The sequence below is a fragment of the Haliotis rufescens genome, unplaced genomic scaffold (genome assembly GCF_023055435.1).
Source record: "Haliotis rufescens isolate VD_foot unplaced genomic scaffold, xgHalRufe1.0.p SCAF_18, whole genome shotgun sequence".
In the NCBI taxonomy this organism is placed as follows: Eukaryota; Metazoa; Mollusca; class Gastropoda; order Lepetellida; family Haliotidae; genus Haliotis; species Haliotis rufescens.
The window spans coordinates 14718755-14733665 of NW_025963868.1; the positions used below are offsets into that span (position 1 = coordinate 14718755).

Here is a 14911-nt window from a genome sequence, read left to right on the forward strand (position 1 = left end):
CAGCTGCATGTCTCGTTCAGAATGAAATTCCTGTTTTGTCTCAGAAATTTTGTTTTATCTGTGAATCAGTCTAATCCCTGTTCTTCCTCTAACCATCTACTATCTTCTCTTTTCAGATTCATTTCTTCTAATATTAAGTTTTCTTCTTCTTATGGGCCGTGCATATGGATTTCCCCAAAGAGGTAATGATCCAAGATCTGCCGACATCAAACTGACACACGGACACACAGTTCAATGTAAAATTAACTCAGTAAGGCTCGGCTAGAACATTCTTAAACAGAGGTGTAGTGGATAGTGTCAGCCTGGAGAGTGGCGGATCAGGGGTTCCATTCCCGGCCGTGTCATATCAAGAGACAATGAAGATGGCACTTCTTGTTAACCTGCTTGCACTGGGCAAAAGGGCTTAAAACAAGGACTGGTTGGCTCGGAGTCAGTTTCCTCTGTCTGAATATGGTATTCATGTTAAACTGCAGCATGGTATCTCAGTGTGATAACACTATAAAACCGGCATTAGTCCAGACAAGGAGAACCAGCCACACACGTGCACTTTGCTATGTGAGTGCAATAATCTAGAAAGCAGTGTTAAACCTGGCTTCTTCTAACCTCAACTACAACCTTCTTAATAAGACCTTGTACTATGTATACTTCTTATTCCTTAAGGCAGCCTTAAATTTTATTTTATTCAACGCTCATGATAATCATACATTTCATTATGCTAAATTTGCATTAAATCATAATAAAACATTTCTCCATTGTTTCAACAAAACAAAACCTTTCACATTTTTTTGATATTCTTCAATCCTGAGAGGTTTTTTTTACCAAACACTATCTATCACAAATCTTTGCTATCATTGGTTCGGCAGGGAACATCATAAAAAAAGCAGTATCAGATCATGTAAAACCCACAGCAATGATCAACAGAATCATAAACATTGGGAAAATTATAGAAATGGTAATATGTGCTGCCCTGATTGGACCGGCAGATGGGTAAAGAGGGGTGATGTTGATTAATACATGGGGAGAACAACTCCACGGTAATTTACAGCAGTAGTGGGTGGTTGAACTGTTAAATCCTACCCAGCAATGAAAACCTGGCCACAGCACCATCAGACTCCCTGCCACAATTACAGGCAATATGTCCCTCACCAGATAGCCACCTATCATTACTCATTACTCATTACTTGTAATGCAGTCTTCAGCAAACTATTTGTTTCACGTGGTTTTACTACAGACAGGACCCTGAATCACAGGACTGTTCCGTGTCTGACAGATCTCACAATTAACAATGAACAATAACATATCTGGAATTTACTGTTCCTGTTCACGGAAGTCACATAAACACCCGTTTACAAACATCAATTACTTAAATAGGACAGACGTTATTCTATATTTTTATCATACATACCAATATTGTTTCAAACAGTCAAGTCGTATTATCGCTGAAACAATGTTAATCTTAACTTACATTTTCACTCACTCACTCACGCAATTATTCTTCAATGGTTCACTATCCCTCTAATAAATAGGTAAATCTGAAAGATATGTCAATATTTGGACACAAGAGCATAGATCTATTTTTTTTGTTGTAATACATGATTGTTTGAAAGTAATGGCAGTAGAAATTAGATTTTCATTGATTTCACAGTCCCTGGAACCATCTTATTTCCCTTTCTGCCAATCCCCTTCTGTTATGCTAGAGCTCTACAAGAAGCAAGTCTAGATTTACCACAGGTCTCACTGGTTCTCTTTTCAACATAAATATAGTTGTTGTGTCTCTCAATATATACTCTTAGAGGCTAAGCATTAGTCTATAAACCTTAATGTATTGGAGGATGCAGAAATTTCTGTACTATTTAAAAGACAACATATTTCTTTGACTGAAGGGACACCCAGTTTGAATATGTGAATACATAGTCTTCTGGTTTTCCAAATAGGGCTGGAAAAAATTATCCCTTTATTCAGTGTAATCCTCCTATTAAATAACCACACCGGAACTGAGGTTGATGATATTCCCACTTAACAAACAGATGGACACGTTGCCTCATTCAGACCCAGTTGAATTTCCACTACACATAACATAGAAAGTATGCGTAAGGGACACAAAATATGCCACTTTCAATCTGTTTCCTCATCAATCAACAGACCATGCTAAAGACGACACATATGTCTGGCCAACACAAGAATAACGGGGAAGCAGGAACAGGTTGAACACTTCCGGATTCAAACAAGTTGGTAAAATTCCAAAATTCAGCAACTATGGAACTCTACAGCTCTGAGCAAATTAAACAACATGAAAGACTTCCCCAAACCAAAGGTAGCTTTGATATTGCTCCTCGTGATGTCCGCCATATGTGGCTTTCCACCATTTTGAATTTCCACTTCCAACAAAGGGACAGTAGTTTTACTTTCAAAAATACTGGAACCGAGCGAAGTATGGTTCATATTTTCTGGGCAAGTTGTCCTAAGTGGTATTAATTGAGCTAAAAGGACAGAAGGAGATTGTGTAAACACAGGATAGCCGTGTTTCCTTGTCACATTATCATGTCCAACCATGTGCCTAACACATGGGTCACCTGCCCTTCACCATACATACACAAACTACTGCCGATATCACTGCCAAGTTGGTTATTGATACCCCATCTGGGAGAGAGAGCAATTGAGAAAGAAATTCACTTTATGGAGATATTATTTTCCTAACAAGTTTTCACATAATTCATAAAGTCATAGTGAATGAAAATAAGAACAGATAAATATGGCGATATTTCCCTAGTACAAATTACATTAGGCCAGCTGAAGAAACACAAGTATTACAATATTCATACAAGAAAATGAATCCTCCTTCGTAAATTGCTTTCTTCAATAGGTTTCTGACTTCTTGATCTACAACCAGAAACGTCCTTGAATGTAAGATGGTATTCACAAATAAAAACATTCCCCAAATGGCTTGTTTCATGATTTTTGCATGTTGATGTCTTGCTCTGTCAAATAGATGGATTAGAAATTCATTTCAATTCTGAGAATATGAGTTTCATATTTCCCAAACGTGGAGCTTCCTCTTGAAAGTGCCATGATTCATCCTAGTTCCACATGTAGGTATGCATACATCTCCATCCCGATGGCAGAGCAAGCATCGGTTGTCCACAATGAAACAATATAGATCAGTAGAAGAAAGGGTAGTCATGAAGACAGCTCATCAAAAATTCATCTACAAGTCAAACAGTGTGGAGAACTCAATGCAAGAAACTTGTTGGAAATGCCTATATTTTTGTAGTTTTGCAGCAATGTAATTATGAAAAATGTATCACAAAGCCATCCATAGACAAGGATCCAATACTTCTAAGAAGCTGAGTGATGAAAGATTGACAGGGGCCACACTGTCTGATTCATCAGCCCTGACCTAGCATAAGCAACATTACCCTATGCTAACTGATCTTTATGTTGTACTGCCCCATGGCCACAGACAAATAGTTTTCAACCACCTCAGACATAAGGAAGTTCATGTAGAATTCTACACTTTGGTATTAAAACAAAAACTGTGATGTTTCACCAGGACTGACAAACCAGGAAAGTGTTGCCAGGCCTGGCCACCAGGAAAGTGTCACCAAGACTGGCAAACCAGGCCTGGCAAACCATGAAAGTGTCACCAGGACTGGCAAACCATGAAAGTGTCACCAGGACTGGCAAACCAGGAAAGTGTTGCCAGGCTAGGCAAACCAGGAAAATGGCGCCAGGACTGGCAAACCATGAAAGTGTCGCCAGGACTGGCAAACCAGGAAAGTGTCGCCAGGCATGGCAAACCAGGATTGGCAAACCAGGAAAGTGTCGCCAGGACTGGCAAACCAGGAAAGTGTCGCCAGGACTGGCAAACCAGGAAAGTGTCGCCAGGCATGGCAAACCAGGTCTGGCAAACCAGGATTGGCAAACCAGGAAAGTGTCGCCAGGACTGGCAAACCAGGAAATGTCGCCAGGACTGGCAAACCAGGAATGTGTCGCCAGGACTGGCAAACCAGGAATGTGTTGCCAGGACTGGCAAACCAGGAATGTGTTGCCAGGACTGGCAAACCTGTGGTTGATAGTTCGCACATTCTTCCATATCATGTGAAACACTAAATCTTTCAGGTCACAAAGAGATGAGCCAAGAACTATTCATCCTGTTTCATGTCTTGGCCAATCACTCTCACCAGGCAAGAGGCAGGCTGTGGAACCACCTCCCTGTCTCAGCATTCTCAGGATGGGTGGGGCTGACCTAAGTGGAATTCTATCATGGTGTCTGAAGTAAATGTCACACCATCTTAGTCTTCCTGTACTCCATGGCTAGACAATACCACTGTGGTGCTGCTCAGACACGGAGTCTGTTAGTGAAAGAATGAAAAAAATTATGTTTGGTTCTGGGGGGAAAAAAATCTTTGACATACTGTCTTAGTGACAGAGAGGGAAACAGGGAAGATTGAGAACTGGAACCTGATGTCCTCTCTGGACAAGTAGCTACGTCATGCTAAGATCATATTGCCAACTGGAAAGAAGCAATGGAGTATAGAACTGCTTGGATTTGAATGATGAAAAGAGGGGTGGAGCATGGTTTATACCACTATCAAACTCCCAACACCCCATCACAGTCAATACAACCACCTAACTACCCATCACAGCCAATACAACCACCCAACTACCTATCACAGTCAATACACCCACCTAACTACCCATCACAGTCAATACACCCATCTAACTACCCATCACAGCCAATACAACCACCCAACTACCCATCACAGCCAATACAACCACCCAACTACCCATCACAGTCAATACAACCACCCAACTACCCATCACAGTCAATACAACCACCCAACTACCCATCACAGTCAATACAACCACCTAACTACCCATCACAGTCAAAACAACCACCTAACTACCGATCACAGTCAATACAACCACCTAACTACCCATCACAGTCAATACAACCACCTAACTACCCATCACAGTCAATACAACCACCTAACTACCCATCACAGTCAATACAACCACCTAACTACCCATCACAGTCAATACCACCACCTAACTACCCATCACAGTCAATACCACCACCTTACTACCCATCACAGTCAATACAACCACCTAACTACCCATCACAGTCAATACAACCACCTAACTACCCATCACAGTCAATACAACCACCTAACTACCCATCACAGTCAATACAACCACCTAACTACCCATCAGTCAAAACAACCATCTAACTACCCATCACAGTCAATACAACCACCTAACTACCCATCACAGTCAATACAACCACCTAACTACCCATCACAGTCAATACAACCACCTAACTACCCATCACAGTCAATACAACCACCTAACTACCCATCACAGTCAATACAACCACCCAACTCCCCATCACAGTCAAAACAACCACCCAACTACCCATCACAGTCAATACAACCACCTAACTACCCATCACAGTCAATACAACCACCTAACTACCCATCACAGTCAATACAACCACGTAACTACCCATCACAGTCAATACAACCACCCAACTACCCATCACAGTCAATACAACCACCCAACTACCCATCACAGTCAATACAACCACCTAACTACCCATCACAGTCAATACAACCACCCAACTACCCATCACAGTCAATACAACCACCTAACTACCCATCACAGTCAATACAACCACCTAACTACCCATCACAGTCAATACAACCACCTAACTACCCATCACAGTCAATACAACCACCTAACTACCCATCACAGTCAATACAACCACCTAACTACCCATCACAGTCAATACAACCACCCAATTACCCATCACAGTCAATACAACCACCTATCTACCCATCACAGTCAATACAACCACCAACCACTAACCTCAAACCATCACTTCATCCAGACCATACAAAATGTGACATTGTCAACACTAGAGATAATCATTATCTCATAAAACCATAAAGCCACCAAACACCAGTGAAAATGTAAGACCCAAAGGTCTCATCTTTACACAAAATGTCTCTATGAATACACTAAACTGAAAAAACAAATTTACTCTAATCATCTAGAGATAACAATTTTCTTCGAATTCACTACACTGACAAAACAGATTCCAAATATTCTCCAGCACATGGCATATGTGCTTCTTATACATACTGCAAGGTGGCCAACCAGAAAACAAACTAAACATCCCATTATCTCATACTTGCAGCCATGAAAGTATTTTAATTTCTTCCAGTGACAAATCTCCCTCGCAATCATAGCTGTTAGACTGTCGCAATTAAACGTGGGAGGGAGTGAGATTAATATATGGCTCTTCACTCAAGACCTTAACATAAGTTGCTACCCTTTTAGAACTCTCTATGATAAGGAGGTACAAAGCTGACAGTTGATGAATAGAAACAAATGCCCAAATGAGATTCTACACTCAGGCCAGTCAAATCAGCAAAGTTGGAAGTTTGGCTGGAACTATTTCACATTAATCAGATTCAGAGGAGAGACGTTTTGCCCATGGACAGGAAATAAGTAGATTGTTATCTGGGAAAGTCCTGAACAGTAAGAAGCACTAATTCCCCCTGGTTAGGAAGAATTGTCTTTGTCCTTTCTGCTAATATGCATGTATTTGACAATCAAGTCTTTGAGGCACGGTGTGAGTGCGGGTGTATTGTCCGCGAGTGACCCCAACAGTGTGTCGTGTCACAATACTTTGACAAGAGGCAAGTGATCAGGGTTGTTTGGGAACACGTTCCTAATGGTTCAAGACTGTTCTTGTGTGTGATGCCACCCCCTGAGCAAGTATTAAACACGACTTTAACATTACTTGCTCTTCACAGCTAAATTGATGTCAAAGGTCTCTGCTTTCTCAATCTGTTATTAACTTTCCAGACAAAGAAAATTGAAAACTATCTTGTATTAGCCATATACATTTTGGAAACGTGATTGCATTCTTTGAAATTGTCCAACGGTAATATTAGAAGACTGCAAACAATGCTATAGAGCAGTGCATCTGCTGGCTCAGAATGTTGAAAGTAATGACAATAACAAAGCATTTTTCAGAAACTTTTCTCACACATAATTCAAACTCCTAAAAAGCAAAAATTTATCTTCCGATAAATACATGAAAACATGTACATGCTCAGAATGCTCCGACTTTGTCAAACAGCTCAAAAATGTATTTCATCTCTACCCTCCAATCTAGATAAAACACACATGAAGGTCAGGTCACACCATCATTCTGGCTCTCCAAACACACTTGACCACTGGGACCATCTGGTCAAGAGACAGATGGATTGTGGGTAACAATAGACCTACCTATGGCTGACAATGAGGCAAGGTCTACCAGAACCCTGCCCAGTCATATTCACAGATCACATTTCAAAAATTAATTCTGGGTGTGTGGTTAAAGTCTCAGCCTGATTGTTGGAGCTATTTACACATCATAACGATATCTTGTGCCATGACTCACTTTGAAGCCAACACTGGCTGATGTTTCCACATCCCTAAATAGCTTCTATCCACTAAGAGTTGTTTCTCTCTATCTTTGACTCAGAAATTTCTTCACCAAACCTTAATTTTCTTTTCAAATACAAAAATTCTGTTGACAACATTTCTTCCTTTGACCTTTCCTGTGAGCAAAATGCAAAACAGTCACAGAAGAAAGTACAACTACTATTAAATATTGACAAGAAAATCAATTTGAAAAGTAGACCTATTAATACTTTACAGATGGAACGTGTCACAAATGATCTGAATCCTGCCTCATCTATTTTATTAGCTTGATGACTTTAAAAACAAACAATATCTACTTAAGCAGTAACAATTTATATTGTTCAGCAATACTTTCCTTGGTAATAAATTCATCTCAATAATTCATACTCATATGTATATTTATTCTTATACAAAGAAAATATATCCAAAAGTTATTAAAAAACCTTATAAAACATTTTCTGGTTTATTGCTATATACACACTTCACTTGAGTAATTTTATTCTTTACCAAGTCAAAAATATATATATATTATCTCATATTTCTACAGGAACGGAAAGCTTTTCACCAGAAAAAGTATCAAATTGATACTTAAAAAACATTCTGGTTCTAATTAGACCCAAGATCCATCACCAGTAGAAATGTGTATCAGTTTAATCTTGAAAATTATAAACCAGTTGTTTTTTTGACATACTCTCTTCAATAAGCATGGCTGGTGGTAGACACTTGGTAGACACTTCATCCCAGCAATTTCCATCTTTAATACTGACTTTGAAATATGACTCGAGGAACATGATGGCATATTTTACACAGGCAAACTGAGAACATTTGGAGGGTAGCACTTATAAGTAGGAGACGTAATACCTCATTTCTGGTATGACACAGACAATGACAACATGGGTGATGCCGTTACCAAACCACCTCTCAGGAACCGCCACAGTCACCCCAGCATGGGGAGCCCATTAAAGCATTGGATAACCCACTTACTGCCAATTTCCATATTGTATTACATGTGAGGCATACATAGTTGAAGACTTCTGGCAATTGGTAATGTATGGTGTCAAAATTGGTTCACTTCATATGGTTTCCTGGCAATATCTTGTCTTGAGCTTTTTGAAGTTTGAAGATGAGAACAGTGGCAGCAGCATCGAGATGAAGAAGGGACAGTTATATAGGTGGCAATAGATTGGGCTAGACACATAAACACAAACTGGTGCTGGAGCTTAAATATTTATTAAGTTTGTTGATAGGTATGTCCGATATAGTCTTATATCTTTCCTATATCAACATAGAAGACTCTTGGAATTTGTTCATGGAAAAAGAGAAGAAGGCTTTGATAGTTTATACTGAACTAACTTAAGTAAACATTAAATTTCTAAATAAACAATTAAATCATGATTAATGGTTTAGGACAACAAAGGGTGGTTTACATTGAAGCCTTGTTAATCTGGACAGTACTGATATAGTGACACTGTCCAGTTTACAGAGTTCTGGATTAACGAATCCTACACATAGAACAACATCCTTTGTATGCATGTATATACTCCCAGGCTAAACACATCCACACATAGGAAACCTGGTTGTGGAACACAGGGAAATGTTACAAATGCCACAAGTTTCACAAATATGCCAGGCAACATCCCATAATGTCAGCATGATTGAGTTAGTATGATGTTCTGTGGTTTTACTACAGTATATAGGCACTTGTCATCTCCGTTTATCGGCTACAAATAATTACAAGTTGTCAGGGAGCACTGATCTATTACGCCTTCAAATTAATTGATTTCAAATCCAACATTTAGGTCCCCACAGCTGAGAGATTTATAATCAGCAGTGGGGATAAACTCTCTTAACAGGACAAGGAACTAGTACAATTAACAAAAATTGTCATGAAAAAAAGTCATAAAAGTTGTTTTCGCCACAGCTTATTATTGTTCTAGTTAACGAATTCATCTGCTGGAGGGTCTTTTCCTGGACCTTAATTAAAGTCATATGGAGAAAAGTTAATTAAAACAATATTAATTTATTCTCAACTGGGAATGTGTCATCGTTTTCATGTTTGCTAGGATGTCATAAAACGACAATTTCTGTTGCGGTTTTCCCAGACAAAGCAGGTCAGGTGATACAATGGAGAAGATATTTTTTATATAACACACATTTTCCAATAAATGTCATTTGTCGTTGGGAAAACTTCTCGCTAATGACCATTAAAATCTAACAAACTTTATACAGATGTGCGGCAGTAACAGCAGAAAGCCATGAATCACAGCCGCCATAAAACTAAATTTGGAAGTTATTTTGCCTTTGTTTCGCACAACAAAAATTAACTGTGACACTTACAACTTCATCAAGCAATCTGGCTGACACTGAATGAAGTGTAACACCACTGGATTCCCACGAATACCATTTGCTTCTATGAAAACCAACATAAACAATCATTTAGACAAGCTATGACCACACACACCAGGCCTAAATCTACCACTAAATCTACAGGGAATAGCCCCCAGACGGAATGGTAAGGAAACACCAGCCAAGTGACCTCAAGAGAGACTTCCTGGCTCCAGTGATGGTAAGCTTGTATCAATCATTTAATCAAATGTTATTAATAAATTATACAACCTCCATCAGGCCTTGGCAAGGTATACAAACACAACAACATGTCCTGTTTTTCAACAGCCCTACTTGACTCTGTGGAAATGTCTTAGAGTGAGACTGATATATACAAGCCCAGTTGTGAAATGAACGACAATCAGTGTGGAACCATCCTTGTTTGAGGAGGAAATACACAAGTCAGTCCATGTAATGTGCAACCATCCTGATGTTTGTTGCTCTCTAACCATCATTTAATGTGTTTTCTTATATTGCCGAGAGACAACCTCTTCCCAATAATGTTTGTGTTGATCTTTTGACCAAGAATGGAGTGTTACTGAGTTTGTCTTTATAATTGTACAAGTCGTTGACCCAAAATGTGTCTCAAGACACTTGCCTTGTCCACATGACCAGAGTGGTTAACTCTATTAAAAATATGACATTTAAGGTCAGGCTGACTCCACACCCTGCTACATACTCCCCACCAAGAGAAGGCACATCCCAGGCCACATCGTGGGGTATTGGGACTTATTTTGCTCAAATTTGATATGAAAATGCTCAGCACCATATTTGGTGCTGCTGTAGCGGCCAAAATATACCTGTGATAGGATCTGAACCTAGGACCATTTGATCCAAGGTCGGACACATTGTGCACATGACCAACAAGGTAGAGATGGCATCTGTAAGATGAGTCCACTCCCTGCTAAATGGATAAAAGTATTCACTAAAGAAAATAATCAAAATGCAAGACGTAATTGAGAATTATTTTTCAAAAATACTCCAGATGAAATCCAGATCTGAACTGAGTCATGGAATGGAGTAAGAAACTAGGATCATCAGGAACAATACTCTTGAATAAAACAAAAACATTATTGTTGCAAAAATAAAATAACACAAGAACTAACATGTACATGATTACTTTTTTAATCATGTTTGTCATATTTTTCATTATTCTTATCCAAAGAACAATCATAGCAAAGTATAGAAATTTAATTATCGGAAATGGAATAATGAATTAAAATGTTTCTAATGATACATGGATGCATAGTTGAATTTACTGTATACTGTTTTCACAAGAGCAAATAAACCTGTGAAGATCCGGATTAGAACTGGTCTTCAAGCAAAGTTGCGACCAATAGGATCAGGTGGTCAGACTCATCGACTTGGTTCAGCCATGTCAATCACTGGATTGTCTGGTCCAGACTAAATTATTTACAGACGCCATGATCATGATGATGTCATGGAATATTGCTGAGTGCGCAGATAAACAACAAACAAACAATCTATAGTAACCAGTCTGTAATTTGACTTACTCCACTCTGATTATATTCTCACAGCTCATTTCACAAACATCCCTTGTTCAAAAGTTATTCAATTTATCTTTTATCACAAAAACGACAAAAAAAAACTGAACTTCTCAAATTCCATTTCAATTACAGCAAGTGAATAGTTTCTTCCTAGTAGCTGTGAAATGCAATCACTTGTCACAGAATTGAATCATTACTGCCACGCAAGATGGATACAATTTCTGAAATCCATCAAACAAAATCTCATCACAATAATGGCTAAAAAGCAAAACATTTCACCCAAAAACTGTTTAAGAAAGTAAATATAGGCACTGGACTGAGAAATAGGCTGCAGTGTTAAACAGGTTTGTCAAACACTGCGACAGTTTCATCACCAGATAGAACAAGCAGAACACAAAACACTTGTTCATCTTTTTTCAGAAATCATTTTTTCTCTCAAAGTCAACGTTTTTATGCGACTCTTTTTCCTCGAGCAGGATTTTTGGAATAGAAGATAACTTTTTCCAAAGACTTGTACATTATCTTCCAGGCATATTCCTGCCCAATTTATCTAACAAATGTTGCCCCCTGGGGCTAGTGTGAAATTCACTCCATCATTGGAAATTCAATATTTCACCTATTCGGGCAGGTTCTTTCCTGAGTCGGAATGTTCTTACGTGTGGTCATGATGTTTTATTTCATTACAGAGCCTTTATATTACATTATTTAACCACATGATGCCCCAGTTAAAAACTTGGGGGACACTGTAACAGTTTATTCCTGAACTACTTCACTGGCATCAACAGTCAAGAGACATCACACATACTTGTGGGGACGGGAGGAGGATGGAAGCCATGGCTCCGTCAGTCTGTAGTACTTGAATCAGATGCAGGCCTACATGTCCCAGATTGTGAGATCAAAATCAGTGTCATTAGGGTGCAATGACACACACAATCTATGACATTGTTGACATCAAATCCCCATTTGAGAGATACAACATTTATCTGCACATTTTTTCAAAACTGAAATTACTGACTACATATCAGACAAAGTCAGTTTGAAGGTATTGCTACATGTACTTGATGTCATGACCTGAACAAGTGGATCAGCACATACTGGCACAAAGGCAGTTTGAAGGTATTGCTACATGTACTTGATGTCATGACCTGAACAAGTGGATGAGCACATATTGGCACAAGGCAGTTTGAAGGTATTGCTACATGTACTTGATGTCATGACCTGAACAAGTGGATGAGCACATATTGGCACAAAGGCAGTTTGAAGGTATTGCTACATGTACTTGATGTCATGACCTGAACAAGTGGATCAGCACATACTGGCACAAGGCAGTTTGAAGGTATTGCTACATGTACTTGATGTCATGACCTGAACAAGTGGATGAGCACATACTGGCACAAGGCAGTTTGAAGGTATTGCTACATGTACTTGATGTCATGACCTGAACAAGTGGATCAGCACATACTGGCACAAGGCAGTTTGAAGGTATTGCTACATGTACTTGATGTCATGACCTGAACAAGTGGATGAGCACATACTGGCACAAGGCAGTTTGAAGGTATTGCTACATGTGCTTGATGTCATGACCTGAACAAGTGGATCAGCACATACTGGCACAAGGCAGTTTGAAGGTATTGCTACATGTGCTTGATGTCATGACCTGAACAAGTGGATGAGCACATACTGGCACAAGGCAGTTTGAAGGTATTGCTACATGTACTTGATGTCATGACCTGAACAAGTGGATCAGCACATACTGGCACAAAGGCAGTTTGAAGGTATTGCTACATGTACTTGATGTCATGACCTGAACAAGTGGATCAGCACATACTGGCACAAAGGCAGTTTGGAGGTATTGCTACATGTGCTTGATGTCATGACCTGAACAAGTGGATCAGCACACACTGGCACAAAGGCAGTTTTTCATGTAACGTTAAAACACCCATTATTTAGGTAGCATATAATTCTTTAAATCTAAACCAATGTGATCCTGCAAAAGTAATTATTTGGGTCTAAATTCAAACCTGACAATAGATTTTAAGGTCACACAATGCAGGCTAACCAAACCAAGACCTTTCAACAAATTAGTTTGAGCCTTGCTGGTTCTGTACAATGTAGGAGGCGAGAGTTATTGCCGATTTCTTTAATATGCTTCTTGCTCTCTTGTCGCTGTGAATAAAGCGGGCAAACCAATTGTCAAATTGTCATTGTTATCAACAGCTGACTGAACAATAGGAGAGACATCAAACAAAATGAGACCTCCAGCATTGTGAGTAGGGCATCTGTTGTGAGGCCACTAACTCAACACGGCCACAGCATAACCCAGACAAGGGGACATAACTCCAATGTTCAAAGGAAAGGATGGGTCTTAAAAAAGTCTCATTTTGTCCCAAATGACCCCAGAAATGCTACAAATACTGGTTAACAAGAAATCATTTTCCAAATTTGCCATGCATTATAAAGGTTTGGGATTTAAGCATATTTTTACAGTTTGAAAGGTTGATTTTTTTGGTTTTGTTAAGTTGTTGATTTTTAAATACAATGATATCATTTAATTTTTAAGTATAACTGAAAATAAGAAATAATCTTCTTCATCTTAACGTATGTTTTATTGAGGATTACACAAGATTTTCTTTATTTGAGAAAAATAAATAATACTCCAAAGATTTGACAGCAAAAATGTGACTGAATTCAACATAATTACCTTAATGTGAGATGGGGTGAGGAATCAATACAAGTTGTCATCAATGGTCAGTTGGTCAGACGAGTGGACAGGTGGGAGTATAAAGGACAACCCGAGATATCAATAAAGGACTTTGATCGTGAACAAAGTCTGGGGCCAGGAGCAGCAATGCTTATTTGGACAAGCACAATAACTCCTTCTCTAACACATGGTCAGCAAATCAAAATGCTCTCCACCGGCTAGTAATAGCCCACTTCATTCAAAGGCAAGCTGCAAAGTTTGTTGAATGACAATGTGACGTGCAAATTCCAAATGATGTCAGATTAAACTGTCCATCATCTTAATTTGTTAAATGACAATTGTAAATGCAAAACAAACAGAAGACCCTGTAATAGCTTCATCCTTAGAACTCCCCTATACCAAAAACGTTTCCATGCAATTCATTAAAACTTCAAGAAATCATTAAACTCACTCAATGTGAGAATTCATATGAAAGAGAATTTGAATAGTCACACATGGTCATTTAAAGAGAACACATTTTTCTGCATTTCAAAATGATTTTTTCACCGAAGCACAGACTAAATCACCGGTAGTAGTGCCTAGACCAACTGTCTATGTAGCAATTTGGTCAATGATGAATCAGCCTAACATTTTAGCTGTCTTTGAAGGTAGTAGCAATAAAATAAACGAGACATAGAGTCTGAAGAATCAAATGTTTATCAGTTTGTTAAATTGTCAGAAATTGGTCTCTTTCACATACTGGCACTGTAATTTTTTGAAAGCCCTTGATGTTAAAACATACCGCAGTCTTCATGAACACACAATCTAAGTACGTAGCTTTAGTACACTATATTCATATTGT

At 38.9% G+C, this 14911-nt stretch overlaps 2 protein-coding genes across 13 annotated transcripts in view; one reads left to right on the forward strand and one right to left on the reverse strand.

Annotated features, from left to right (window-relative positions):
• The window catches only part of LOC124112986 (roundabout homolog 2-like), a 519019-nt gene that overhangs the window by 114598 nt on the left and 389510 nt on the right, over positions 1–14911 (reverse strand). The window lies entirely within an intron of this gene.
• On the forward strand, positions 4557–5231 carry LOC125381410 (adhesive plaque matrix protein-like). Its single transcript, XM_048397931.1, has one exon. The coding sequence runs from the start codon at positions 4557–4559 to the stop codon at positions 5229–5231; it is 675 nt and encodes a 224-aa protein (XP_048253888.1).

Coding starts and splice junctions, on each gene's coding strand:
- LOC125381410 (XM_048397931.1), top strand. CDS start 4,557: ATGAAAAGAGGGGTGGAGCATGGTTTATACCACTATCAAACTCCCAAC.